The sequence below is a fragment of the Martes martes genome (assembly GCF_963455335.1).
Source record: "Martes martes genome assembly, chromosome: 5".
NCBI classification, from domain to species: domain Eukaryota; kingdom Metazoa; phylum Chordata; class Mammalia; order Carnivora; family Mustelidae; genus Martes; species Martes martes.
Genome location: NC_137892.1, coordinates 54,156,956 through 54,184,413, shown reverse-complemented (window position 1 = coordinate 54,184,413; position 27,458 = coordinate 54,156,956). Strand labels below are relative to the sequence as shown.

The window sequence follows — 27,458 nt, the reverse complement described above, 5'->3', positions numbered from 1 at the left end:
GAAATTGTACTTTTATCTAAAGTTAGAGGTGAACTCAGTTTTTGTTTTCTGACGAACCTTTTCTCTAGACTGAACAAGAAAAATAACAGTAGATGTTAACCGAATCAAGATGAATATGAAATGAAACCTACCATATTGGTTACTTCTTATCTTGTACTCAGTGAAAGCTGATTGTGGTATTATGTCCCACCCCCTTTCCATCTGGTTGCTGGCAGGCTCCCAATCAAGCTGCAAGGCTTAAATTAGTTTAAATGCCAATTTCTTCTATGAAGCTTTCATTGTTATATCTGGAAAAAAACTCATTCCTCCCTCATTGTCATCCTCTAAAACTTTTTACAAACCTTTACTATGAGACTTTTTCTAATATTATAGAGTTGGTTGTTTATGAGTCTGTCTCTTCTATTGTCTTTCAAGTTCCCCAAAGACCCCATCTGTGGCTTCATCCAGACTGACCAGTGGACACTCAATGAATATTTGCTGAAACAGTGAATTATGGAATGGAAATAGTCTATTTTAAAGTCTGAATGTTTGGTTTGTGGCCAAATTTGATGAAAAAGATGAGGTTCTAAAAAATGGTGGCATGAAGTCAAAGAACTTCCCCCTTTTTTGGTAGAAATTAAGATAACCTTGATTTTATAGCTTTTGAGCTAAAATAACTTTTGTAAAGATTAAGCTCATTTAGATTTTTTAACAATTATTCAGCAGGATCTGCTGTAGGGGTTTTGTTGTTTTGTTTGCTTACTTTTAAATTAGCTGTTTCAAGGTCAGAATACTTAAGGCTTTCGAGGGAGAAACCAATTTTCAATTATGTTGACTTTTTTTTTAAAAGATTTTATTTATTTATGTTATTTGTCAGAGAAAGAAAGAGCACAAGCGGGCAGAGTGGCAGGCAGAGGCAGAGAGAAGCAGGCTCCCCGCTGAGCAAGGAGGCCGATGTGGGACTCAATCCCAGGACCCTGGGATCATGACCTGAGCGGAAAGCAGTGGCTTAACCAACTGAGCCACCCAGGCATCCCTATGTTGACATTTTAGAAAGCTTTAGTTACATAAGATTTCAAAAAAATTTGCTGTCAAGAGAAAAAATAGTCTTGGGGTGTCTGGGTAGCTCAGTGGGTTAAGCCTCTGCCTTCGGCTCAGGTCATGATCTTGGGGTGCTGGGATCGAGCCCCACATCAGACTCTCTGCTCAGCGGGGAGCCTGCTTTCCCCACTCTCTCTGCCTGCCTCTCTGCCTACTTGTGATCTCTCTCTCTGACAAATAAATAAAATCTTAAAAAAAAGTCTTAATGTCACAATATAATTTTCTGCTAAATGTACTTTTTTAACCTTTTTGATAATTTAGTCTCTCAAAAATAAGAGATTTTGGATATATGTATTTGTTTTAATAAAAAGTTTACATGTTAGTAACATGAATCTTGAGAGAGAGTGATTATACCATTTTGGAATCTGTAATAGAGTAGCTAAAGAATGGAGAGAAATACATATGTACATATGCTCTAGACTTTAAGAAAAAAGATATTTCAAAAAGTTCCGAGAAAAGTGGGCTTTATTCCTTGCCTAGATGACTCATCATGAGGGATGATAAAGTGTGAAGATAAAAATTTAATTTTATAGTCACGAGATACAGAGATAAAGGGGCAGGATCTAGGAGTTCAAAATGACCGCATTCTTTGAGCAAGAATTTATTGAACCTTCCAGTTCAGATTGTCAAAGAACATGTGTTCGGCAAAGTATTCGATAAAATCCTCATCTCAATATTATAGAATTGAGACTGGCTAGTAGCAATTTAGAGGATTTAAATAAGAATTGCTTGGTCAGTGTTAAGTTTAAGGGGAAAGTCTCTAGTAAAGGGCCACAGAGTTTAGTAACTTTTCTGTCACAGACATTTCTATCATTGGTTTAAATGAAAATGCTTATCAGACCTGTGTATTAACATAAATCTGGTAGAGTCTCTATCTGTAACTCCTGCTACAGACTAGAAAGCTGGTCACAAATAGCATGACGATACAGGTAATTTTAGAGTCTCCGTTCATATTTTAAAAATACAATTCTACAGGTTCAGGTTGGAAGAAAATTAATGTGGTGGCTGATTTTGGGACAAAGATCTAAAGTTATAGTGGGAGTTAATAAGTCTAATGATCTTTTGTTAGTACTAATTAATCTTAGGCACAGTATTCAGTTCTGAGCACTGCATTTTAAGATGATACTGACAAAATCAATGTCTATTGGATGGCAAACAGGTTGATGTAAGATCTAAGAACATTTTGCATTAGAAATCACTGAGGGAATCTGGAATGTTTAATCCGGAGAAATATAGTTAAAAGTGATATGCTGAACACTTTCCAAGATCTGAAGACTTGTGGTATGCGAAGAGGCAGATGAGTTATTCCGTTTTATTCTACAGACTAGAACTAGAAAGCACTGCTGAAAATCTTTTATTTATTTATTTTTAAAGATTTATTTATTTATTTGAAAGAGCGAGTGTGCATGCAAGTATGTGTATGTGTGTTTTGGGGGCGGGCGGTGGGAGCAGAGGAAGAGAATCTTTGCAACAGATTCCTGGCTGAGCCTGGAGCCTGCCACAGGGGGCTGGATCCCACAACCCAGGAGCAGAAACCGAGAGCCTGGCGCTCAACCAACTGAGCCATCCTGGCACCCCTGTTGAAAATCTTTTAAAGAGGCTGAAAACAGGGGAAAATCTAGTGAGGAGAATTGCCAAAGAGTGGATCTAGGCTCATAAAGTAGGAAGCAGTTCATTCCTGAACATGTTCAAGTACGGCTGTTTATTGAGGAAGGTGTAGGTGTTCCTGAATTAACAGGAAGCTGGTCTAGAGTAACCTTTAACATACTTATTTCAGATTTTAAATGTTCAGAGTCAATGCCTAGGTTGCACAGACTTCTAGATCAAGGGGAAGATCTGAGTGAATGGTAATATGGTTCAAAACAAGAATCTATTTTTGCAGTTTCATTGTATAGGATGCCTTAAGTTTTAGTTACTCAATCTCATAAATACAGTATCATAATCACCTCTGATTTCTATATTCCAAGAAATAAAACACTGTCACTTTTTGAAGCTAGATGAGCTACAAAGACTGTAAAGAATTTGAGTTATAATATTAAATTCTGGACAGTGCTGAAAATGCATAGAAAAGTAATGGTAGAGAAAATTCATCTTATTAAAATGTTTTTAAAGAAGTAGTGTGGCATAGAAACAAAAACATGGGAATTGAAAATCAAGTCTAGAATCTGCCACTACGAGCTGTGTGCTCTTGGGTAAATTGTCTAACTTATCTGAACCCCGGTTTTCTCCCCTGTAAAATGAAGGTTATACGAAGCATCTTACAGAGTCTTGGGAGTTAATCTAGGGCTGTAATAAAAGTGTAAGTGACTTGTTGACTGAAACACTATAAAAGGCAGGTAGCATTTTTTTCTCTGATGCACTGGGCTCAGTTATTTCTTGTCACATACTGTAAAAGAGTGCTGTCCTAGAACCTGACAACTTGTGTTAACCATTATTATGTCTAGACTAGAGTTTCTCTTTTAGCTAGACCTTGAACTTCCCTTGACAGCCCAGAACATCTCTTTTCCAATCTTGTACTCTGAGGTCCCAGGACAATACTTGGCTCAATATTTGATGAATGAATGCATGGATAGATGGGTGGAGGAATTACACATTTTTTGCAATCCAAAATGAATGACTAAAAATAACTTTCTATGCATGATCTAACTATGTTAATAGAAAATTTGCTGCTGAGACAGGAAAATTTCACATTGTTATTTTCCTTTTTTGTTATAGTAATTTACCGGGAAAACATGCATTTGGTAAAACTGAATAGTAGAGAAATTAGACTGGGTTAAATTTTGTGTGTGGATTTGTTTCTTATAATTGCTTTTAGGTAAGTGTTGACTTTATTTGGTGACTTTTTTCTAGTAAGTTCAAAGACCTTATAATAAGTTATCTCACTACATTTGACAGTGTCTCTTTCAAATTAGGATATGGTACCGTTCATCATTCCATTTCTTAGATGACACTGTACACAAAGACACGAATTGCCATATCCAAGGTCACAAAACTAGTTCCTGGATGAAGTAGAAATAGAACCCTTGTCACACAAAATTCATTCTCCATTCCATTAGTCAGTGTTCCTTCTTTTAGATAACTAGGCATTTCAGGGGCTGACATTCAGCACAGCATGGATCCCATCAACTAACCGTTCGCTGAGCAGCGTACATACATTAAGAATTGTCAGCAATTCTGATGAGTACAAGCAAAGTAGTGCATAACTTATTAATTAATGTAACGATAGCTCTCTAAGTTAAAGTAAAAAATATTAATAATACAAAAATTGAGAAGAAGTTGGCTTCTACATTCTGACAATAAATCAAAGCTCTTTTTGTGTGGACACTGTAGCCAATTCTGCCCTCAAGACCTCCAGCCATTCCCACTAAAGCCAGTGGGAACCACATGTATACACTAGTGGGCATGCACTAGTTCTATATTTATGGATGTTTATTTAAATTTCACAAAATGAGAAACATTTTGGTTGGTAAAAAATACAGGTCTGTTTACAGGTGGAATAAAAAAAGGTGGGACTCCGACTTACACACAGGCAATGTAAATATCAAGTTCTAAAAACAGAGGACAAGTCCTGTACCATTTCCTACGGGGCAGGGAGATTAGTTTGACTACTGTGTAACGGAAAGGACATTTAATAATGAGTCTCCACGCCACATGTGTGTATGCTCCGTTCACCCCCAATCTCAGCTCTGTTCATAAAGTTACCTTAGGAGAACTTTCCTGCCATAGTAGCTGTGGGAGTACTTGCACCTTACAGGAAAGTTCCAAATAAATGAAAGAAAAGACCTTTGGAAACAGCAGCTGCTCACATCTACAAGAATAACCGAGTCCTAACTCAAAACAACTTGCAACGCATTACTAAGGGAAGCAACAATCATTTTATCTATGGGTCCCTAACACTTCTTTCCATCCCTCAGAATACTGTCAGCTGAATCCTAATTGGACTGCTCAATGAATTGAGAACTTTTTACTCATTTCTTTTAACTCATAAAGTAATTATTAGTTTCTTTGTCTTACAATGTATTTGGGACAAATGTATCCAAGGAATTCTACTTTCAAAGTTCTGAGGTTTTCTCTCTCTCTCTTTTTTTTTTTGGTCCAACTAGAGTCATGATAAATATAACCCTCATCCTATGAAAATATTTTAGATCCATTCCTCCTTACCCCCAGCATAGATAATCTCTCAGTTTCCTCCTGGTTAAGGAAACAGAGTGACTAATGAGGGACAAGACGGACAGTTCATAGATACAATGCAGTCTCTAATCCTCAGCCACGAAGTCTTCCTATGTGTTTAATGGGTTAGGGATGGAGTCAAGAGTCTGCAGCAACAATCTCTAATTGAAAAAAAGGGAAATGCCCTCTTAAATGCTCTTTTTCTTCCCCTGGCTTGTTCCTGACAGTAAGTAATGGTACAACTGTTCTAAACTATTCCTCTTCAATTTTATTTTGTTTAATTCAGTCTGTCATTAGAAAGGCTTGCGAGCTTTAGGCTTGATGATTACTCTCGGTGGGAGGAAGCAATGCCACTGCAGACTTGTGTTCTAGACAAGCGCTCCTTTATACAATGACGGGGCCTGCCATCGTAAATGAAAGGCTCTTTAAAGAGCAGTGAGGGACTCTTTTAAGCAGACTGCTACCATGTGCTTGTAACCCTCCAGCATAACTTGCGAGGATGAGACAGCAATGTGTTCTGCTGCAAAGAGGACTATTGTCCTCGTTAGCCTCAAGCAAATTGAGCCGTGTTTCGCAGCAATGTAGCAGGATTTCCAAAGGGGTTTCAAGCAGTAGTTCCTAAAACTCTGAACAGAATAAAAAGATTAAAATAGAGAATGTAGTGTGTGGAATTTAGAACTCTACCAACCCCTCACCTAAGTCAACCCTCAATCCCTCAAATAAAACTCTTAAATTTTGTGCACTGTACACTTCTTGGGCAGAAATATTGAACAATGAGTTAGATTACAGTTAAGTAATTGAATGCATATGAATAAACCTGAGTGTTTACTCACAAACTCACAGGGTTTGGGTTTTAAAACTTGTAGTAGCTGATGTCTGATATATATCTGTCTGTAGGAGGAAAAGGAAGAGAGATGATCTACAATTATTAAACTTACCAGGATTTAAAAGATTTATTGGAGCCCATTTTTAAGCCTAAGAATATTCTGGATTTTAAAAAGAGAGGGCTATAATGCAGTATGTTTTTAATTTTTTATATGCGCCATTCAGGTCTCCTTCATTCGTTAAAAGGCTGATTTATGTTCTAAACTCAACCTGCGGATGCAGTCACAAAATAAATACCTCTGTTTCTTTATACCTCATATACCTAAAATGTATCATTTGAATCTGAGAAGAATCAAATAAACCAGACTAATATTTTGGGGGCAAAAACATGTTTACTAGTTTAACAAAGCCAAAATGTACCTAAGGTAAAGGTCAAAGACTACTTCATTCCCTGCTGAGCAAATGCTCAGGAAGCACATTTGTCTACGTTTCCTGTCATAACAGGAAGAGTGTAACTTCTTCCTTTCCACGATGGCTTCAGTTTTACCTCCTAACTCCAATATTTTCTCCCTCAGGGCCTTCCAAATCAATCCTCGCAAGACAGAAGGCAGGAGGCTGTCTCCGTTGTAGTTTCCAAACAGTTGCGTTTGTTGAAATGTTATTTAAATGTTAGTGATTTCTTAAGCTAAACTGTTCCAACTTAAAATTAAAAGTCAAAATTCCAAACATTTACAGTGTTTCTCTTATTCTTATTAGTGGTCCAACTTATTTCAAAAGAAATGCAAGTATATATATTCCATATTATGGAATTTCATTTACTTCAAATTATGTTATTTTTCTTTTTAAACCAAAGCTATTATTCTGGAGTGAGGAGGGGGCATTGCCATACCTTCTTCAATTAGAGTCTGTGAGGATGTAAACTTTAAAAATACTATTATCATAATAATTTTTGAAGGAGCTCATTTTGAACGAATAAATTGCAATGTTAGAGGAGGTCTAGACGGCAAAGGACATAGTTTTTGAAAAAATTAGCAACACGTTCTTTAATCTACAGTTTGGAAAAACCTCTTGGTTTATGTGGTCTATTTATAATGTTAATATTTTTAGGGTTGGTTTCTCAGTAATACAATGTCACAGCGTTTGTGCATTTGCAAAGCAAAAGGTGACTTGTCACAGACAGAATAGGGTGTGCGTGCATTTGCAGAGGTGGAAGGTCCATTCAAAGCCAACTTTCTACATAAAATCATTGAGATACAATAAATACAAACATCAGGATTTTTCTAAATGATGGTTTTAAATGGAAGTGGTATGAGATACTCAAATCAGAACTGAAACAACAAAACATCTTGAAGCCCTCAAGTACATGGAGGAAACTGTTATCTTTTGGTAACAAACAACTTTTGGCCTCTCTTAGATTCCTTATCAAAGGAAAGCCAATGGACGAGTTTGAGAGCATCTGAGACAGTACTTCTCTGGTAGTAAAGGAATAGATCTATTCGATACAAATATAAAATATCCCACATGTATGCATAGTAAGTGTGTGGCGTGCTATCTCTAGGATTCAACCATATAGAGGGGAGACCATTTGTGAATTGTTTTTAAATTGCTAGGAATAGAATAGAAACGAATATCCTGATGTCATAGCTGTTAAATGTACATCTGAGCACTCTAGCTACTGCTTTCTTTGATTTGGAAACTCCCAAAAGTATATTTTTTTCCTTTTGGTTTCCTTTCTCAGTCTCTTCAATCACTAGTAATTCCAGCTCTCTGAACAAAACTTTTTTCTTTGATTTTTTTTTTAAAGATTTTATTTATTTATTTGACAGACAGATCACAAGTAGGCAGAGAGAGAGGGGGAAGCAGGCTTCCTGCTGAGCAGAGAGCCCAATGCGGGGCTTCATCCCAGGACCCTGGGATCATGTCCTGAGCAGAAGGCAGAGGCTTTAACCCACTGAGCCACCCAGGCACCCCTTCCCTTTGGTGATTTTAAGATAAATGAAAGAATGATCTAACTTATGTGCATGGGGAACCTTTAAGTAGGCATCCACAGGACGCATCAATAGACCCTATGATTCAATTCTGAAATGTACTACTATGTGCTAATATGTTACTATGATACACCCTAATTTTATATATTAAAACCAAGTTTAGGGGAAGCAGTTAGCTTAAGAAATGACACTGTGGCGGGGGGGAAGGCATAATAATCATTATGAAGTATTTGTGGATTTTATTTTAGATTTAAATCAACACTTTTCTGAATTTTTGGAATTTTTTTTCACCTGATTTTAAACAAGGTTCCAGACATTCATTGAGAAACATGGATAACTCTCTGGTAGTATCTTAAGTATAATTTCCTCTCTAATAATATATACTTACTTGGTATGCATACAAACAACTAATGATTCTGGAAATTCTGTTTGTGTAAATGACAAAAGAAAATGTATATGTCTAGATTACTCTGTTCTTTGACTCATGGTTCAGGATTCATCACAAAGTTACTTCCTAAAGCAATTTATTTGTCTTTCTAAATGATCTTGTTCCTTACATTTAAAGAGTAGGTTAGTAGGTTGTTACTCTCAAGTTTAGAACTATAATTAGCCTTTTATTTACTGGTATTCTGGATATCACCTTGAAGGAACACTACAGTAAAAATTCCCCTGAAATTTCAGCTTAAATTCTAAGAACTGCCTAAAATAGTGGAAAACAGGAGAAAGTAAGGAGTAACATTCGTTTCTTTTTAAAACAGAGTCATTTGAGGAAATAAGTAAATCTCTTTTATTCAGTTTACTTTAAAAAATATCAGATTTAGTTTAAAAACATCCATCTGTAGAAACTGTTCAGACGTTGTATCTACACTGAACATATTTCTCCAGGATTTTTTTCTGAGCCCATTTAAGGCAATTTCTAAGTCGTACAGAGAAACTGACATAGGGACATAAGAAAAGAGAAAAAGTGAGAAAATTTAACAGCTACGATCTCTGAATTCTTTTTAGTCATAAGGGGATTCTCTTGTTCTATTAACAGGAGAATGCTGCTAATTGTCTTTAATTTGTGCTCCAGTTATTGCGCTGATAATTACATGAAATTTTGTTTGCTGGCAAAAACCATTAGTGTGCCAGAACTGATAGAAGAGAGCTTAAGACATTTAAAAATCCTTTTCCCTTAACTTACTGTATTAGACCCTGAGTTATTTGGCAAATATTTTTTCCCTTATAATTATTCAAACATTTAAATGCCTTTTTATAACAAGTCACACAAATGCACACAAATGCATTTGGATTTACCTCTTATCCTTTCAAAGTGGAGAAGCTGAAAATTTATAATAAAACCATACACGTATAAACATGTTGAGGGTAAGCAAGCCTAATTTTTATATAACTTTCTTCTTGATACAACTGACATCATAGATTTCTAAGTCTATTCTGTTTGTAAAAAGAGTCATACAAAGACAAAACTCATTAAAAAAATCTGGCTTTTTCAGGGGTGTATTTACCGGGACCATATGAAGGAGGATAACATTATTGCCTGATTGCTGAAGGTACTTCAGGGGTAGAAACAAAGAATGCAGATGGAGACATTGAAATTGTAGGGTTAGAATAAGCTGGAAGCTGGAAGTGATGAAAATGGTGGTAAGTAGTTCAAAATAACTTGGTCAGTAACATACATTTGAAAAGAAGTCCCACAAGCATAGAGCTTCGAAAGCTACTGCTTCCCATCCTTGTCACAAGCCCTGCTCTACAAATGTTTGTGATTTTCCTTCTGGTCCAGGAGCCATCCTCTGCCATCAGCTGCTCCTGCTCTGAAAGAATTCTCTCACTCCCTGTGAGCTTCCAAAGCCTCCTTTGTGCTCCTGCTCTGCTCTGTTCCACTTTTCCTTCCAGCTCCCTGATAGCTTTTAAAGGTAAAACCCTCTTGAAATGAAGGTTCAGGTGTGACTCTAGTGTGTGACACAGCGCGGGAGCTGTTTTGATGGAAGTCACATTAACTTTTAACAGCTAATGGTTTAAAGAGCCTCAGTCTTAATAGGAACAGCTAATAGATACATTTATTGGGCATTTATTATATGTTAGATGCTTTACATTTATCCCCTAATTTGATTATCCCAGTGACCTGAGGAGCTGGGTACAATTTTTTTAACCCTCACTCTACTGATGAGGGAACTGATAAGGCTCAGAGGGCTTAAGGCACTTGCTGGAGGTTAATACAGCTAGTAGGTGGCAGAACTGGGACTGGAGCTAGGTTCGTGTGTGTCTAAAAACCATGCTCTTCACCATTATGTTATACTGGATGCAGTATGATGTAATCGGGAAAAGCAAAGACACAAAACCATGCTCTTAGCCATTATATTACACAGGATGCAGCATGACATAATTGAGAAAAGCATGTTTTGTTTTATTTTTTTAATCTGAAAGATGTGGGCTCCAAATCTTGGCTACCACCTACTATTACTATCTGACTTCAAAGCTTTGCCTGATCTGGGCCCTGCCTAACATCTAATCTTTTCTCTCATCTCTCTAAAGTCATACACATCAGACTCAAGTTCCACGAGCTTTCCCTTGGCTCCTTAGCAAGCTCTTTCCGTTCTTAAGGAGCTCTGCAAATATTGTTCCATCTGGAATGTTGTCACCTGCCTAACTCTGACTCATGTCTTCATTCCCATCTTTCAGCATTTCCTCAGAGAGACCTTTCATCTAATCCCCAATCTAAATAAAGCACCTCTTGCTATAATTTGATAGCACTTTGATAATTTCACTCGTAGCATGTTATTTACAACATTTGTATTATATATTTGCACATTTCATTTCTGTGTCATCCCACTAAGCCAGGGATCCACAAAATCTGGCCCAGTACAGCTTGTTCTGTTTTTGTCAGTAAAGTTTTATTCAGACTGGCTCATAAGGTCAAAAATATCTGCTTTCTGGCCCTTTATAGGAGAAGTTTGTTGACTTCTGTGGCAGATGATAAACTGTATGAGATTTGTCTGGTTTACCCTGAATACTTAATGTCAGGCACATTGCAATCTAATACTATTTGTTGATTTAATAAATAAATGAGCTATTCAACTATAAATGGGGTTAATAAGAATGAAATGAAATAATACATATGTAATTCTTGGTGCATGTTGCTTTTATTAAGCTGACTGAAAATTTCTTTAAGATTAATGAAAAATTTATGATTTTATTTATTTTTACATACTGGCTTAAGAAATCCATCCAGTTTAAGTGAGAAATTGAGAAATAAGTAGTTTCCATAAACTCAGAAACTCTGGACAAATTTTGAATAAAAAGAGCTGTTAATTTTTTTCCTTCTCTTAAACTATTATATGTATACACCTGGAGTTTCTGATTTTTAGTTGTTCTTCCTACTTCCATTATGAAAGGCAAAGGAAGGATAAAATTCAATTTAAATAGTTAGCTGCTCTGTTTTATAGTAATGTTAATTCTTAATGATATTCAACTTACACATCAGCTTTATAATATTTCATTTCACACTTTTATGTCTCTCTTTCTTATTCTGTAAAAACACATCCTGTTTTCTGTAAAGCTAAATAAACACCTGCAAAGGCAGAGCAGGCTTTTACTACTTCTTAAGAAAAGATGACAGTGAACCATTGTGTGAGGTTCTATTAGGGAGTCTGCAGTGGGGGAAGCTTCAAAAAGAGCAAAACAGTTACCATTTTTCTTTTCAACATGTGAACACATAGTTTAAAGGAAGCCCAGGCCAGGGGTGCCTCTGCACTTGGGATGATTTGTTCCTGCAGATTTGTTAGTGTTGATTATAGAAGTGACCTACATCCTTCAGGCTCTCATGACCGTTCTTGTAGTAGGTGAGTGGTACACATAACAAACATGTATAAGTAAGATGGATGTTGGAGAGTGTCAATAGCCATCTAAAATAATCACTGAAATACACACTAAAACATGGCAGTTTTCAATTTTACCAATTTGATTTAAGAGTATGAGTGAAGGGCCTGCTGTACCTAAAGTGTGGAGAAGACTACATAGATCCTAAATTTCTATAGAATAAAATCAAGGAATTCATCATCAGGATTAAAAAAAGTCAAAACTGAACTGAATTTAAACAATTTTTCTTCTAAAACTATTAAGACTCCTGACATGGATGAGAGTAACAGCAATCGTAGACACAGCCATATTTAAATTAAGAAAAGATGTTCAATTGTTAGTTCAAAAGTATGTGCTAAAATTCTTGCATCTTGTGTGAATTTTATGTTCCTTTATAAAGCATAATGAAAACTCTATGAATTCAACCTACAAAAATTTTCTTCTCTCTTTGTAAGCAAAAGGAAGATACAATGAATTTCATGAAACTAAAAATTACCTGGCATTATTAATGAAATGCAGGTACTAATTCATATAATTTCTGACTATACTCCAAATGGATTTTAGTCCAAGTAACAGTCTAAAGAGTCAATGGTACATGGTGTTCAATATTTCCATCTTAATTTCAAGTTGTAAGCCAGCTAAAAAATACTGTGGTTTTATATTGACAGAATTGCTATTTTTGGCTTGACCCATTGTAATAAACAACATGTAGGAAAACAATGAAGAAATCCATCATAAACCTTTATTTATCCTTTAGCTCAATTTTCAGCCAAAAATAGTTCAAGTCATATGTACCTTAAATACAATAATTTAAATTTACAAAAATTTAAATCTAAAAAGTTTCTTTATCTCTTAATGACATACTGGCTTTGATGGCATAAAGAACAACTTCTATTCATTATAATTTACACAGGTAACAACTAAGTGTCCATCAATGGATGAACAAATAAAGAAGTGGTTACACACGCGTGTGCACACAGACACAGGAACATTATTCAGCCATAAAAAAGAGGAAATCCTACCAGTTGCAACAACATGTATGAATCTTGAAGGCATTATGCTAAGTGAGGTAAGTCAGACAGAGAAAGAAAAGACTGTATGATCTCATTTATATGTAAAATCTAAAAAACAAACTCACCAAAAGAGATCAGATTTGAGATTATCAGAGGAGGAGTGTGGGAGGAAGGAGAAACAGATGAAAGTGGTCAAAAGGTACAAACTTCCAGTTACAAGATGAGTAAGTACTAAGGATGTAATGTACAACACAGTGACTACAGTTAACACCACTGTATGATACAAAGGAATGTTGCTAAGAGAGTAAATCCTAGGAGTCCTTATCACAAGGAGAATTTTTTTTTCCTTTTTCTTCTTTATTTTCTTTTTATTGTATCTATATGAGATGAAGGATGTTAGCTGAACCAACTGTGGTAATCATTTCACAATATATGTAAATCAAACCAACACAGTGTATGTGTTAAAATTATACAGTGATATATGTCAGTTACTTCTCAATAAAACTGGAAAAAATATTAAAAAAACCTTAAACCACTAATTAGTTCTAGTCTCACCTGCAGTTCCAATAAGACAGAAAGGGACAACTGGAGAGCTAGAGTGTCTTTATTTGGGGGATTGTCTGGTGAGGGCATATTTGAGGTTATCCTCTTAGCTTTCCCCAGAATAAATGGGCAACAGGTAAAACATTCTTCTCTCCCATGGTCAAGGAATGCCTGTTTTCCAGGTTCCATTATCCATTTGTAATGGCTGGAATCTGGCTTTACCATAATTTTTCCCATTATTTGTAATTTAACATCAGAATGCATACAAACCACCCAACTCTCCTTATATCACCTAACTAAATGCACTCTCCCCAAGAGTGAAGAAAAATAGTCAAAACACAGATATTCATGATATACATGTCGTTGCTGAATAGAGAGCATTTGGATATATAAAATCTTTAGGATAGATTAATGGGATCATACAGCATTATCAATGGAGTTGTAGAAAAAAACTGTAACATCATTTGCCTCTTTGTTTATCAAATTCATGGTTTAAAGATAATGGTGTGAATTAACTAATAGTTTTTGCCTATATGTGTATTATTATATATTTATATAAATATACTTATATATATTATGTATATATGTTTTAAGTTACTAATATTTTGTGAGGGTGTTTGTTGTTGTCAGTGCAATGCTAAATATTTTGGATACATTTCAAAGTCTCTTTTACTGTGAATACAATGAAAGTTGTTTTTATAAGCCTATATTCTAAACCTTTAAATGGATGACCACAAAAGGCCTCATTCCTATGCATATAAGAATATCTTTGTTTGATGATGCATGCAGTGTAGCAATGTTATGCTTATTAACTCTTAATCATTAAGGTATTCATATTACAGAAGTACAATTCCCATTCAAAATTTATGTTGAAATAAAAAGTGATCATTAATATGTAAACTATTTGTCTAACAGACAAGGTGATTTTTTTCCCTTTACATATGATAGAATATTAGCATTTAAACTGGCCACATTTAATTCACTGAAACTTCTCTTAATGGATGTTTCTAAGTTCAAATGTTTTCAGTATCTTTAAAATACCTGGGGAAAATGTAATAAATAGTCCATGTAAATGATGATACAGGAAAAAGTTTACCCCACTCACCTGTCTGTTACGTTCATCCATAATCCTCGTAATCTGAATCTTTTTTCTCCCCATAGTCCCCGTTTTTCTTCTCTCTCTCGTCCCTGAAATTATGTATTTTTTCCTTCCTTTTCTTTCTCTTTCCTGTTTCCTCCAAACAAATCTCCCTCTTCAGCACTTGCACTGCTCAGTTCCCAAATTCCTGCATTCGTTCCTGCTGGAAGAAAGAGAAAAATTAAATACCACCTTAACAGAAAGGCGGTTTCATAAGAGCGATCATATTCTAATTTAAAAAGAGAACTATATGAAAGTAAGCCAATCAAATGAATGAAAATAAGTACTAAAAGCACATGGTCTATCCCATGTAGGAGGGTATCAAAAAGGAACAGTTTGTTTTTATAATTAAAATAATCTCATAAGTAATTTAACAAGTCATTTAAATGACAAAAACTATACTTCAAAGCCCAACACTTGAAATGTATCTTTTGCAATGAGTTCCTTAATATTTTTTAATGAAATTAGGTGACTATTTTCACCCTTCCATTATGAAAAATTACCTAAATCAGAGAGTTAATGAACCTTTATGTACCTGTGTATGCTAAGTAGGGCAGCTAATTCATTTCTGAAGGGAAAACAATCTCGTGTTTTGACAGCAGAGGTGATAACGTCCCCTCGTTATGCAAATAGGATGGACTATTATGAAAGCGCTATTTGATATATGTAAATGTCAACTAATTTAAATCTAAATCCTTTAATCTTATTTTTAAAAAGTCACTGCTATGAGAACACTGTAAAAATAATATGGGATATTTAATCTTACATAATAAGCAGCTATCAGCAGTGAGATCTCCTTTTCCTCTTGAAAGCCCTTAAGCTATATCTTGAATACAAGAATCAAAAAAGATAATCATTCACAGAAAAGAAATGGTGCAAAAAATTAGAGTATTACTCCATTTATAATGATACTTTTTTTATAACTACACTTTTTATAATAAGCCATCAGTTCTCTAAATTTAAATATTTTAAAAAGACATATCATATATCTTTGGGGAGTAACATACAAAATTACAGAAGCCCAACATTATATACTAGATACCTTTAGGTCATGAATTAAAATTAAAGAAATGATCATCAATAATATAAAATAAACCCGAGTATTAAAAGTATATATTTTACTTTGTTTTAAATTATATCTGAAAACATTTGAACATAATGAAAATGAATTGCCGTGAAATGTGGAAGTTAACAAGAAAGCATTCCACATTGGATTCTTCATTTGCAAGCAACCGCTTCAATTATTCTATCCAGTTTTATGTCAAAGAATGCAACTACTTTATACATTGCTCAGAATTTCCCTGTTTTACCTGGTGTCTGATGAGAGACCTGAGAAATTCCCACATGTATTATGTAATGCTAAGCCAATGTCCTGGCTATTTAATAGATTATTTGGCTCTAATTCAAAGTTATTGGAACAGGAAAGCTGTTACACACTTGGTCTGATCATCTGCTGTCTTTTGATTTCTTTAATTTAATTTCTAAATTCTTTATCACCTTGAGTAAATTTCTTTAAATTAAAATTTTCTGTGATTATCTAATTGCAGAAGCTATTATGATATAATTAGTTCTGGTGGATTAAGCGCTGCTTAAATACTAAGACCATCCATTCTCTTTTGCCCAATGCCTTTCTATGAAACTGCAGCTCAGTTGTGCCCTTGGGAATACTATATATGTTGAGTAACATCATGACCACACAGTGCTCATCAAAAATTACTACTCCAGCGGCAATTTTAAATGTTGGAAGTAGTTCAAAAGTTTTAAAGAGTTATATAAATAACACACAATTGACAAATACACACGAAAAAATTAGCTATAAGAAGACATTAAAATCACATTAAAATATGAAACCTTCACAAAGCACAGTTGCATTATATATTCACTGTTGCCACACACTGTCCATCTATTTATTTTTAGAAACCGTCTTAAATATCACTCCACTGGGCAACTTTACTGTGTTTCCTATAGTCTTACCTTAGAAGCAAGCGGCCCCGTTAGAATAGCATTTCCCATGCATGTGCAAGACCCCACAGAGACAGACAGGCTTCCTCTATCACAAAAAAGCCAACCCATGAATCCACAAACGCATATGGGACAATTTCCTTTCTTTTCATTTGGCTGAGGCCGGTGGCACTATCGGCTTACAGGACTATGCCTGCCTAAGCGCTTATTCACTTTAAGGTGGAAGGTCAGGGTGAACAGATTAGAGTGTGGTGACAAGGCGGGGAAGACAAGAACTTCGACAGATCCTGGTTTCAAAATACAAATAACCAAACAAGCAGAGAAGCCTCCCTAAAGAAAAGTCTCTTCAGAAAGGCAGAGAGAGAACTCATGAGCCAAACTTAGAAGAGTTCCTACACCTCACCACCCCGTATTTCACAACTTTGAAAGGAGAAACACTTTTTAAAAAGAGCAGAGCAAGGATTTTTTTTTTTTTTAATTCTTAAAGGAAAAAGGATGGGAAATATTTTGCCTGAAAAAATTTGTATGCGTATATCAAATATATATATAATATAGTCGGTGAAAATACCATTCGATGTATTTTCCTTCTTGAAATATGCAAGCTAATGTAAAGAGAAACAAGTTTAAATTTCAGTAAAATTAAAATATTTTCTTGTTTTCCATAAAAATGAATATTTCTTGAAGTGTTGCCTTCTGAGCATTTTTAAAATGCAAAAACTTGATATTATTATGTACATATGCAGACTACTACGCGGTGATGATGCGATTTTTTTCATGAAGTAAAATATGTCACAAAACGTGCCTTAGAACATTTGATTATGGATCACCACATTTCAAGGCTGTCAGTAAAAACTCAAAGAGTTAGGAAGGTCAATAATAGCTCAGTAGTTGTCTTCTTGGCGTAACTACTTCTCTCAGCTGATTTTTATGCCAAAATTATATTGTAAGGTCAGTTTCAAGTATTAATTTGTAGGAGGCCTAGAAAAGCTGAAAAGGAGATTAAAAAACTTCAGTAGTTTTTAAAATTGTTTTGTATGTACATGAAGAAAAGAATAGGTAAACTACATGTAGTAGAATTTCAAGTTACGCTGAGAACTTTCATTATGTACAATCAACCATAAGCTTAAAATAATTCCAGCAGCCTTGCCGCTACTTCTTTCCACATGAAAGCAGCATTCTTGGAAAATGACAGAGCTACACAGAAACAATCAGTAATTAAAAAAAGAAAAAGAAATGCTCTACCACAGTTACACTCTATAGAGTTACAGTCTTCTGCATTTTTTTTTCTTTTTGTCAACCTAAATATAAGAAAAATAAAATCAGGCTGCTTACTAAAAAGGGGAACTTCATTATGGCAGGCTTCTGTTCACTTTGAGTTTGGCATAAGCAGACAGATGAAGGCAAAGTGGTTTTGAGACCCAAGTTGAGAAGAATTTCTTGTGGACAGATGCTAAAGATCCTTCTCCTACCCCAGCTCTCTCTTTACAAACAAGTTCCCTTGAGTGACACACACCTCCTCCCCCCTTCCCTGCCTCACTCTTTCTTGCTCCCTTCCTTTCTCTCTCTCCCTCCCTCCCTCCCACAAATCCCTCCCCGTAACACAGAAGAATCTTGACAGAATGGCAGGAAACACGCACAGACTGGTCAGGGAAGGATATGATGTCAGCAACCACGAACAATAAAAGGTGTAAAGGTGCTTCCTTCCCTAAACTGTTCCAGAAGTGTAAAATGGGAACCAAAACTCTTCACTTCCTTCTCTGAGCAGAACTGTCTGAGTGTGCTGTGCCGCACACCATACACAGAGAGGCCTTTGAGAGGTTCAGATAAGGGACAATGACAGAAATCCAGACATGGGGACTCAATTTTTTATTTCTATTTTTAAAACACCTAAGAAAAATCCATTTCAGTTCTAGGTTAATATTTTGTTAAGATTTCTTTAAGAAATAAAAATAAGAAGACAAACAAGTTCCCTTTGGTGAAGTAGGAGATATATCACAATTACCTTCATCATACCTCACAGAAATCATCTGACATAGCTAATGCAGCCATATAATCTTAATTTACCCTTTGAGGCAAAGGAAGAATTCTATACAGGCAAAGAGCCAATTGGATAAATTTTATTTTTAGTAAAAAAAAAAAAAAGGAATTACAAAAACTGTTCCCCAAAAATATATCAGTGTTTGTAAGACACATTGGTTACATCTTTGTACCCATAGTTTAAAAAAAGATACAGTGGGTGGGGAGAATAGATGCCTATGTTATTGAAGGTCTCAAAGTTCTTTTTAAAAAATTCAGAGTAAGAACTAAAGAAACTAACAAAAACTTTCAGTATATAGTGAAACTATTTATTTCAATCTCATCACTATTAGGTTCCTTCTAATATGGAAATGGCAGTCTACCATAAGGTTTCTGTAGGAAGAAAACCACATATCAAGTGGATCTGAGTCATCTTCAGATTTCAATCATCTTCCCACAACACTTTGATTTAGAAATTAAACACAACCTTCAGTTATGTGTTTTGATCATAGAGTGAGACTGCCATGCCACATTAAAAGATGTGGGAAGAAATTAATTCTCTTCTGCTAAACTTATCTTCACAAAGCATGTATTTTGCTACGATAAGCACAATGCAGTTGCTTAAATAAAAACAGCCCATGAATGATGATAAAACATTAAAATATGTGATGTCAATTTGCGAAGAAAGATTTCTGGTTTTCTTTTACTCATATTAGCAAATAACTTCTTCACTGATTCACATTTTGACAACACTAGCATCTTCATATAATGTTTTAAAAAAACTCAAGGCTCAAAACCAAGCATACTATATCACACAGGAAATTATACTGTTAATATACTGGATTCTTAGTAAGGTACAAAAATGATCTTAAGCCCAGTTGCTGCAAGACTGGTGTTACTAATTCAGATAATTAAATGATTCAATATTATTTTAAGTGGAAAACTCGGCTCATTCTGGTACATTTAGATACATTTAACTTTCTACCTCACGACATATTTGAAAGACATATGAGACATGTAATTATATTTTGGTTGAAAGGAACAAGTAGAACTTTTACTTTTTTTTTTTGCTTAAGAGGTATTTTGAACTTCAAAAGATATAATTATTATTATTCTTATTGTTACTCAACTACGTGATGTCTTACAAATTGGGGAATATTTCCTTGGTCCTTAAAGTCATTCTTCCACTTCCCTTTAAGTTTATCATATTCTATATAACATGTTATATTACCCTAGCTATGAATGCAAGCTGAGTTCGTTTTAGATACAGAGCCAAAACTTACCCTCCTAAAGATAATAAAAAAACAACCATGATTTACCATTGGATAAGTACCATCATGCCAAACACAAAGTTATTTTCTCAATTTATCCCAATTTAATGTCAACATGATGGACTTTTGAGTTATCTCCAAGTCTCTGTAATATAGTATCACACACAAATAATAATGTCATTTGTCTGTTCCTCACACATGTCTGGCTCCTTCCTACCACAGGGCCTTTGCATGTGCAATTCCCTCTGCCTGGAACACTCCTCCTTCCCCTCTGTGCCTCCTTAACTTCTTCCTTTCCTTTCCATCTCAGCTCTAATTTCACCTCCTCAGGAAGCACTCCATCTTTTCATGGCTGCAACAAATCCCCCATGAGGATTCATAGCACCATGTCTTCCTTTGCAGCACTTGTCATAATTGAAATTGCCTGTCTTCTTCAACATCTGTAAGCCAACTCCGTTTTGTCTTGCTTTCATATTCCCATTTTCGTATTCCCAGTATCTAACCCACTGCCAGGCCTATAGTAAGAGCTAATAACTTAGTTGATTAATGATTTTAAGATTTTCATCTCTCAGATGTGTATTTTCTTCAGTTGTTATTTTTAATGACTACTCCTGAGAACATTTTCTTAAATATAGAAGCAGGCTGATAACCTCACTTAATCTTTTGTCATATTTATATAGCATCTCATATATGGAAGAAGAGTAATTTATACTGAGGAGTGGAAGTAGAAAGAATTTTCAAGTTAGGAAGCTCAGGTCTGAACCTCAGCTTATTGTTGCCTACAATGAGTTGGGAACAAACTTTTTTAAAAAATATTTTATCTATTTATTTAACAGAGAGAGAGAGAGTGCGCACAAGTAAGGTGAGGCGGGAAAGGGAGAAGTAGGCTCCCTGCCCGGTGCTGGGCTCGATCCCAGGACCCTGGGATCCTGAGCTGAAGGCAGATGCTTAGCCAACTGAGCCACCCAGGCACCCCCAGACTTTTCTAAGATTTATTTATTTATTTATTTGAGAGAGAGCGAGCGAGCAAGCAAGCATGATTGGGGGAGGGACAGACAGAAAGGAAAAGAATCTCAAGCAGACTTCCTGCTGAGCATGGAGCCCAACATGGCGCTTGATGCCATGACCTGAGCGGAAATCAAGACCTGATCAAGACCTGAGCGGAAATCAAGAGTAGGATACTTAACCGAGTGAGCCATCCAGGAACGCCAGGAACAAACTTCCTGGTGTGCAGGGGATGGCTATGGTCATTCAAGGTGGTGTTATATGTGAAGTGTGTCCATAGCAGTACTGGGAACATGACCTACTACTTGTAAGACTGCTTCAGTTTTGAGACATAAAATAAAAACCGTATTATACCATGAGGCTACCAAGTGAATCATTGTCCTCATATCTACCATGAAGACTTGACTTTGCAAAGCTAATGGTGAGCAAGTTCTAACAGGTAATGCTTCATTTATTCGTTAACAATAATCATTACATGGAGGAAAAATTTACAGTGTTATAAAAATTAAGAAGTTTCTCTTAAGTATCAGTCATGGAAGAGCTTCAGGCTGCAAGAGTAGAAATAACTAGGGAAATATATCAATTTTCCCAATGACCACGGCTGCTGAAAACTCTACATTAATGCTTCTAGTCCTACTTTAATATCTTTCCCCAAGGACAAAAGGAGATGAAATGTATGTCAGAAATATAATAAGGCTAAAAAGGAACTCGTTTTGAAAACCTCTGCAATTAATTTAATAAGTGGGCCTAACCTGCTATTATCACTGACATAAATCATTTTATTTACACAGTTCTGGAAATTAGGAGGCACCCACCTTTAAACAACTGTGTTGCATTATAAACAATTTACTAAACACGGGGGAAACACAGCTTCCCTGTCATGGTTTTCCATGGTATATTTTGTCTTGAACATTTTTTTCACAAGGCAGCTTAAACAGCATTCTCCATTCCCCATGCCAAAATAAACTCCAAATGGTCTAAATATGTCCAGAGCCTTGTGTTCTTGAACCACACCGCAGTTTTTTTGTCTTTCCTCATCATATTAAGTAATTAATCCGGGGTTCTACCATGCCTTTGTTTTCCCGATTTTTCACAACAGTACAGCCACCACGTTTTCTTTCCAAGGCCACTTTGTGACGTGGCAGAGCTTACCACAAAGGTACATCGGGCACTGTCTCATCACAGAGCAAGAGCTACTAGTTAGCATCACAGATTGTGTTCTGTTCCCCAGCTGTAACCTCTCTGTAAAGAATATGCAGCTGGATTTTTTGTTGTTGTTGCTGTTGCTGTTATTGAACAAAGCAGGTAAAGCACTAGACAACACCAGGATCAGTGAAACAGAATTGTCGGCTCTCAAATCAAGCCAGGCTTGAAAGGGGAGATGCTGCCGTTCCATATCATCATCTTATTACAACAAAATCTGAATTCCCAGACATCTCATAATCATGTCAGAAAAAAATTTTATGTTCATCGTTTTCTCAAGCCTTCATGTATCATATTTCATGATTAAAATGGAAATATTCTATAAATTTCTTTCTCAAAAACCTGTATGCACTGGACACAGTTTTTAGCCTTACTGATACAGTGGTGTGTGTGTGTATGGGTGTGTGCAGAGAGAGCATTTTCCTGCGAAGCTGCAGCAAATGGAAAGACCACATTTTAGTCTTTCATGATGTGATGTTAAACAGTAAGAATACGTTTTAAGTCACCTGAGTAGTCATGAGTATTATCACTGGCAAGTAATCCCAGGATTACTAAGATTATGATATGAATGGTCAAAAGGACATTCTAAGTAAAGGCTTTGTTTTTATTCTGTATTCAAATAATACATTAAACAATTGAAAATTATGTCCTTGAAAATAATTTGCCTCTGTTGTTATTTATTTTCCCTCTTTATTTAATATTTAAAGATGGGCTTTAAATGGAAAGACACACCACTGTCCTCCTGCCAATGTTTTTGTTATACATTAAGAAGAATATGCGTCATAAATCACCCACTATTTACAATGAACGTCATTTACTTTTGTCTCTAGTTGAACTTCAGAATTTTAGAAAGTTTACACAAAAGCCTTCCATCTGATATACATAATATTCAAAATGCTGTAATAATGTCTCTCAAAATATAGATATTTGATATTGCTGTTAAATGTGGCTCAACATGGAAACCAGTGATTCATCAATTTTTCTATTCTCTTCATCTCTTTTACAGCATCCTAATCAACCTAATTAAGGCTTTGTTCATCTGAAACCTCTGATGACAATTTGTTTAACTCTATCCCACTGTGGTCTTCTTATAAGGAGAATTAAATCTGATCTTCTGACAGCAATCATTAAATGATCCCAACTGGCCCCAATTAAGCCACATGGCTCACGGGCTTCCATACAGTCAAGTGCCAAGTTCTCTGCTTCATTTGCACATCATTCTTTACCTTGGTTTATTTTCTTAAAGCCAATTAAGTATGTGTCTTATCAAGTGGAACTAAATTTCCTTGTGTACACTAGCTCAAGACACAGTGCATCCGCTGACTTTGCAGTCACACTGAAGTGTCACACAGGGTTCCTAAAGCCATGCTCTCTAGCCGTAGTACTATTAATGAAGAACACAAAACAAAAAACAACCAACAACCTACCTTAGATTTACTTACTCATGCTGAAATTGACCTATCTACCTTCTCAAAATAATACATATATTGAAACACCTCTGGCTAACATAAATCAATAATAACTTTCCATTTGGCTTATTTACAGTGATCTTTTAGTGGATTTAGTATCTGCATTTAGTAGGGTTTAATACTTTTCTTTTTTTTAACGTTTAAATTATCTCTGAGACCTTCTAAAAGAGCAGTACCAAAGTAAGACTTCTGAAGTTAACCTTTCTTACCCTTAATTTCTGCTCTAATTTTTTCACATATGCTCAATTGTAAGTTCTGTAATGATGTTCGCAGGCCTTCCTATGAATGCAGGTAGCCTCAGGATTTAGAGCTCATTGATTGTGTGCTACTCCAGGGAAACGGCTGATTAAAAACAGCCTCATGAGGAGGAGTAGCTCCTGTTCACATCTGGCTCATCTTATTCTAAACTCTAATACCTGTATGGAAATTTGACCCCTAGCTTTGGCTTTGGAGAACAGCACTTCGCAGAGTCCTTTACCTTCGATGTCAGGCCAGAAACACAATTAAATTCATCTCAATACGACTGGAGTTTGACACAGTTTCTGAAGGCCTTAATCAATTATCCTGACTACTTTTCTGAGAATATAAACAAATGTGCTGTATTTTTACATCTATTCTAATTATAGCTCTCACTGATCATCTGTTGGTATCCATGCAGGCTATCTGTCACAGTTCTCAGAGCAGATGGATTAGAACATATCTGTTCATCCTAATCATATATTAAAAACTGACATTACGATAGAAAACTGAAATGGATGCTATGCCCCTTATTGGACATTAACCTTGATGGAACATGTAATTCTTTTCATTCCTTGACCAACAGATGTAACTACAAAGAAAAAAGAAAATATAATAGAATCTTTCACACACTGACATTTCGAAACATCTAGAAAAAGTGGTACGTGCCTTTTCTTTATGACAGCTAAATAGATAGCCATCCACAATAAACACCCGTTCTTCTCTGCAGAATTCAAAATATTTTTTATAAAATGCTGATTATTTAGAAACCACTAACAGCCTAACAACTGATTGATTTTTAAAAATGTATAATAACTACACTAAAAACTACACTAAAATTTCAGCAAAGCAAAACAGATGCGAGGGTGTCGTATTATGAAATATTTCTCACTGTATTATAGTAATCGCCAATAAGGTTTGATGTTAATTTTAGAGCATGCTTCTGCTAAAAAGGGCAAACCCTGCAACAGATTTAGTACAAAGAAGCTGAAAATATCCTGTGGAAAAAAAAAAAATCTGTAGTGAAATCAGCCAGCCCAAATCCTGCCATTACTCAGCACTGCAGTGACGTGCAGATGTTTGTAGTGGTTTGAGAAGCCAGCAGGGGTGGAAACTCGACGTACTCGACTTCAACATGATTGCAATTGAACCTCATCAAAGTAAGAGCTCATAATTTGTCACAGAAAACAGCCAATTAACATATGTTAGAAAAAGGCTTCATAAAGATAATATATGATTAAAGACCCCGCGCAGCTGCTGAAAATCAAAACTATGCATTGAAAAAAGAAATCTCAGCCTGAGCTTCCGTATGGTTAAACTGATAATGGCTACTATGATTTTTTTTTTTTTTTGAAAGTAGAAAAATATAATTACAGTGCTTCTCATAAGTTTGGGGTTATGGCAAGGGAGAACTGGGCACTGTGGTATTATTTACTATGCCTTACTTAGTTCTATAAATAGTTGAAGCCCTTGCCAAAAACTCTGTAGTTACTTTGTTATAGTGCTATTTTAAAACACAGACCTTCATTGTGAGCTAAATGGCCTTCAGGATGCACTTTGTAGTTAGAGCAATCCTCTCAAAACTATATCCTCCCTTTATCTGTGCAAAACTCCAGGACAAGAGGAGTCTACACAACAGCCTGCTTGCGGTAAAACACACTACGGCTGTGTAACACACGGTTTTAACGCTTCGGAACTTTTGTCAGGGTCGCCGGTCATGAATGCTGTCGGTTAAAGGTGAGAAATGAGACGCTGGCGGACGCATGCAGTACAGATCTCCTAGCACGATCGCGTCCTACCCGCTACAGCTCTGGAGTAGATGAACTACACGCAACTGTATGTACGTGGTGCATCCTCGTCAGAGATCTAAACTAAATTTCAACTTGGACCATGTGGGCAGATCAAATCCTGGCGACACTGATGTCATCGGAGACTGTGGGCCAAGTTCATGATGCTTAATCTTACAGAGATAACAATGAAAAAGTCTGATCTTGAGTTACAGAGACATACAGGTGTCAAGCATGATGCTAGGTACCTGGGACACCACTGTGAACAAAACAAAGTAGGTCTTGGTGTTCCCGAAACCTGCATTTTTTTTAAAGATTTTTATTTATTTATTTGACAGACAGAGATCACAAGTAGGCAGAGACGCAGGCAGAGAGAGAGGAGGAAGCAGGCTCCCCGCTGAGCAGAGAGCCCGATGCGGGGCTCGATCCCAGAACCCTGGGATCATAACCAGAGCCGAAGGCAGAGGCTTTAACCCACTGAGCCACCCAGGTGCCCCCCGAAACCTGCATTTTGAAGGGAGAGAGAGGCAATAAACAAGCATGCTAATATGATGATTATAGATAGAGAAGGGCTAGAAACAAAATGCCACAGTAGAACAGGCAAGGAGGTGCTGGAGCAGGAAAGGGCAGAAGTGGGCAGTGCTGTCAGGGAAGATGACAGCTGAGAAGTTGACATCTGAGGACAGATCTAAAACACGGATGGAGCCAGGCAGTATTTGGAAGATGACGACGACTCCAGCCTGAATATTCCATGAATACTCTGCCTGTCACGGTTGCTGCAAATGGCTAGTCCATCATTTCCCAAACCTCAGTTTCTTCATCTAGAGAATGGGAATAATAACATTTCTATTCTTTGAGAAGGTTGTGAGGCTCAAATAAAAAACACCACTCTGTTTATAGAAATTCCACTGGGTGCAATTCAATTTCATGAATTAATTGTGTAAACTTGTTCACTTCAGTATTGTGTAAGTTCATAAAAATTATAAATACTTTGAAGCACAGATAATAGAGTATAATGCAAAAAGTTTCTAAACTGACATGAATTGAATCCAAAGGTGTGTCTTCCCTTGAAACATGGACATTTCATTAAATCAGCGTCCACTGATCGAAATAGTTCTTGGGCATAAAAATTCCTTTTCCAGTGTTAAATATACATAGCACTATGAACAATCTGACAAATACAATGTAAAACTTTTCCAAATGTGAAATATAGATTTACATATTTTATATTATACCTTCTTTCTTTTAGAAATAAACAATCTTACAACATTACTAATGTACCTGAGTCACGGGGGTAGGTTGATTTATTTCCTCTCTCACAGGACCCAACTCCCAAGCAATCAGCACAGTTTTGATTAAGATCTCAGCGATATTTGAAAATCCCAGTGTCTCACTGTATGGGAAATGTTCACATATCTTTGGACATACCCATCTAATGAGAGTAAGCTATGTAGCCTCAAGCCAAACAGATTAATTTCCAACTTGGAATGAATAGACAAATTGAATTCATTTAGTATTTTTTAAATTAAAGCATTTTTAAGAGGAAAAATACAAAATTTAAGGATTGTGACTGTTAATAAATAAGAATTTAGAGCAAAAGGCAATAGACACTTTTAATTTTAAATAGTAATGTCTAATGAAAAACCAGTATTTTAAGTAAGGAGAGGGGTCAAAATTTCCTATGCAACTAAACTTTATTTAAGAAATAATGGGTATACACTTTCAGTTCTCCCTCCCCTGTGATTTCTGGGTGGGGGGGGTAGCAGCATAAATTTGATCCTTTACTGCACTAATTTCTTTGTATTTCCTACTTGGTGAACATAATTTATAAGTTTTAAAATAGGGTAAGTTGTATAATTTACCATGAAGCCTAAATTAACGTTGATCTATTTTCAT

At 35.9% G+C, this 27,458-nt stretch overlaps 1 protein-coding gene across 7 annotated transcripts in view; it reads right to left on the bottom strand.

Annotated features, from left to right (window-relative positions):
- Window positions 1-27,458, bottom strand: part of MEF2C (myocyte enhancer factor 2C) — a 171,324-nt gene that overhangs the window by 80,357 nt on the left and 63,509 nt on the right. For 6 of the 7 annotated variants that reach the window (XM_080803588.1, XM_080803591.1, XM_080803594.1 and 3 more), the window contains one exon: window positions 14,580-14,775. In XM_080803588.1, coding sequence (XP_080659714.1) covers window positions 14,580-14,633 — 54 coding nt within the window. In that variant the 5' untranslated portion in view covers window positions 14,634-14,775. The remainder of the gene's footprint in view (window positions 1-14,579; window positions 14,776-27,458) is intronic. The other variant, XM_080803592.1, reaches the window with a different exon arrangement.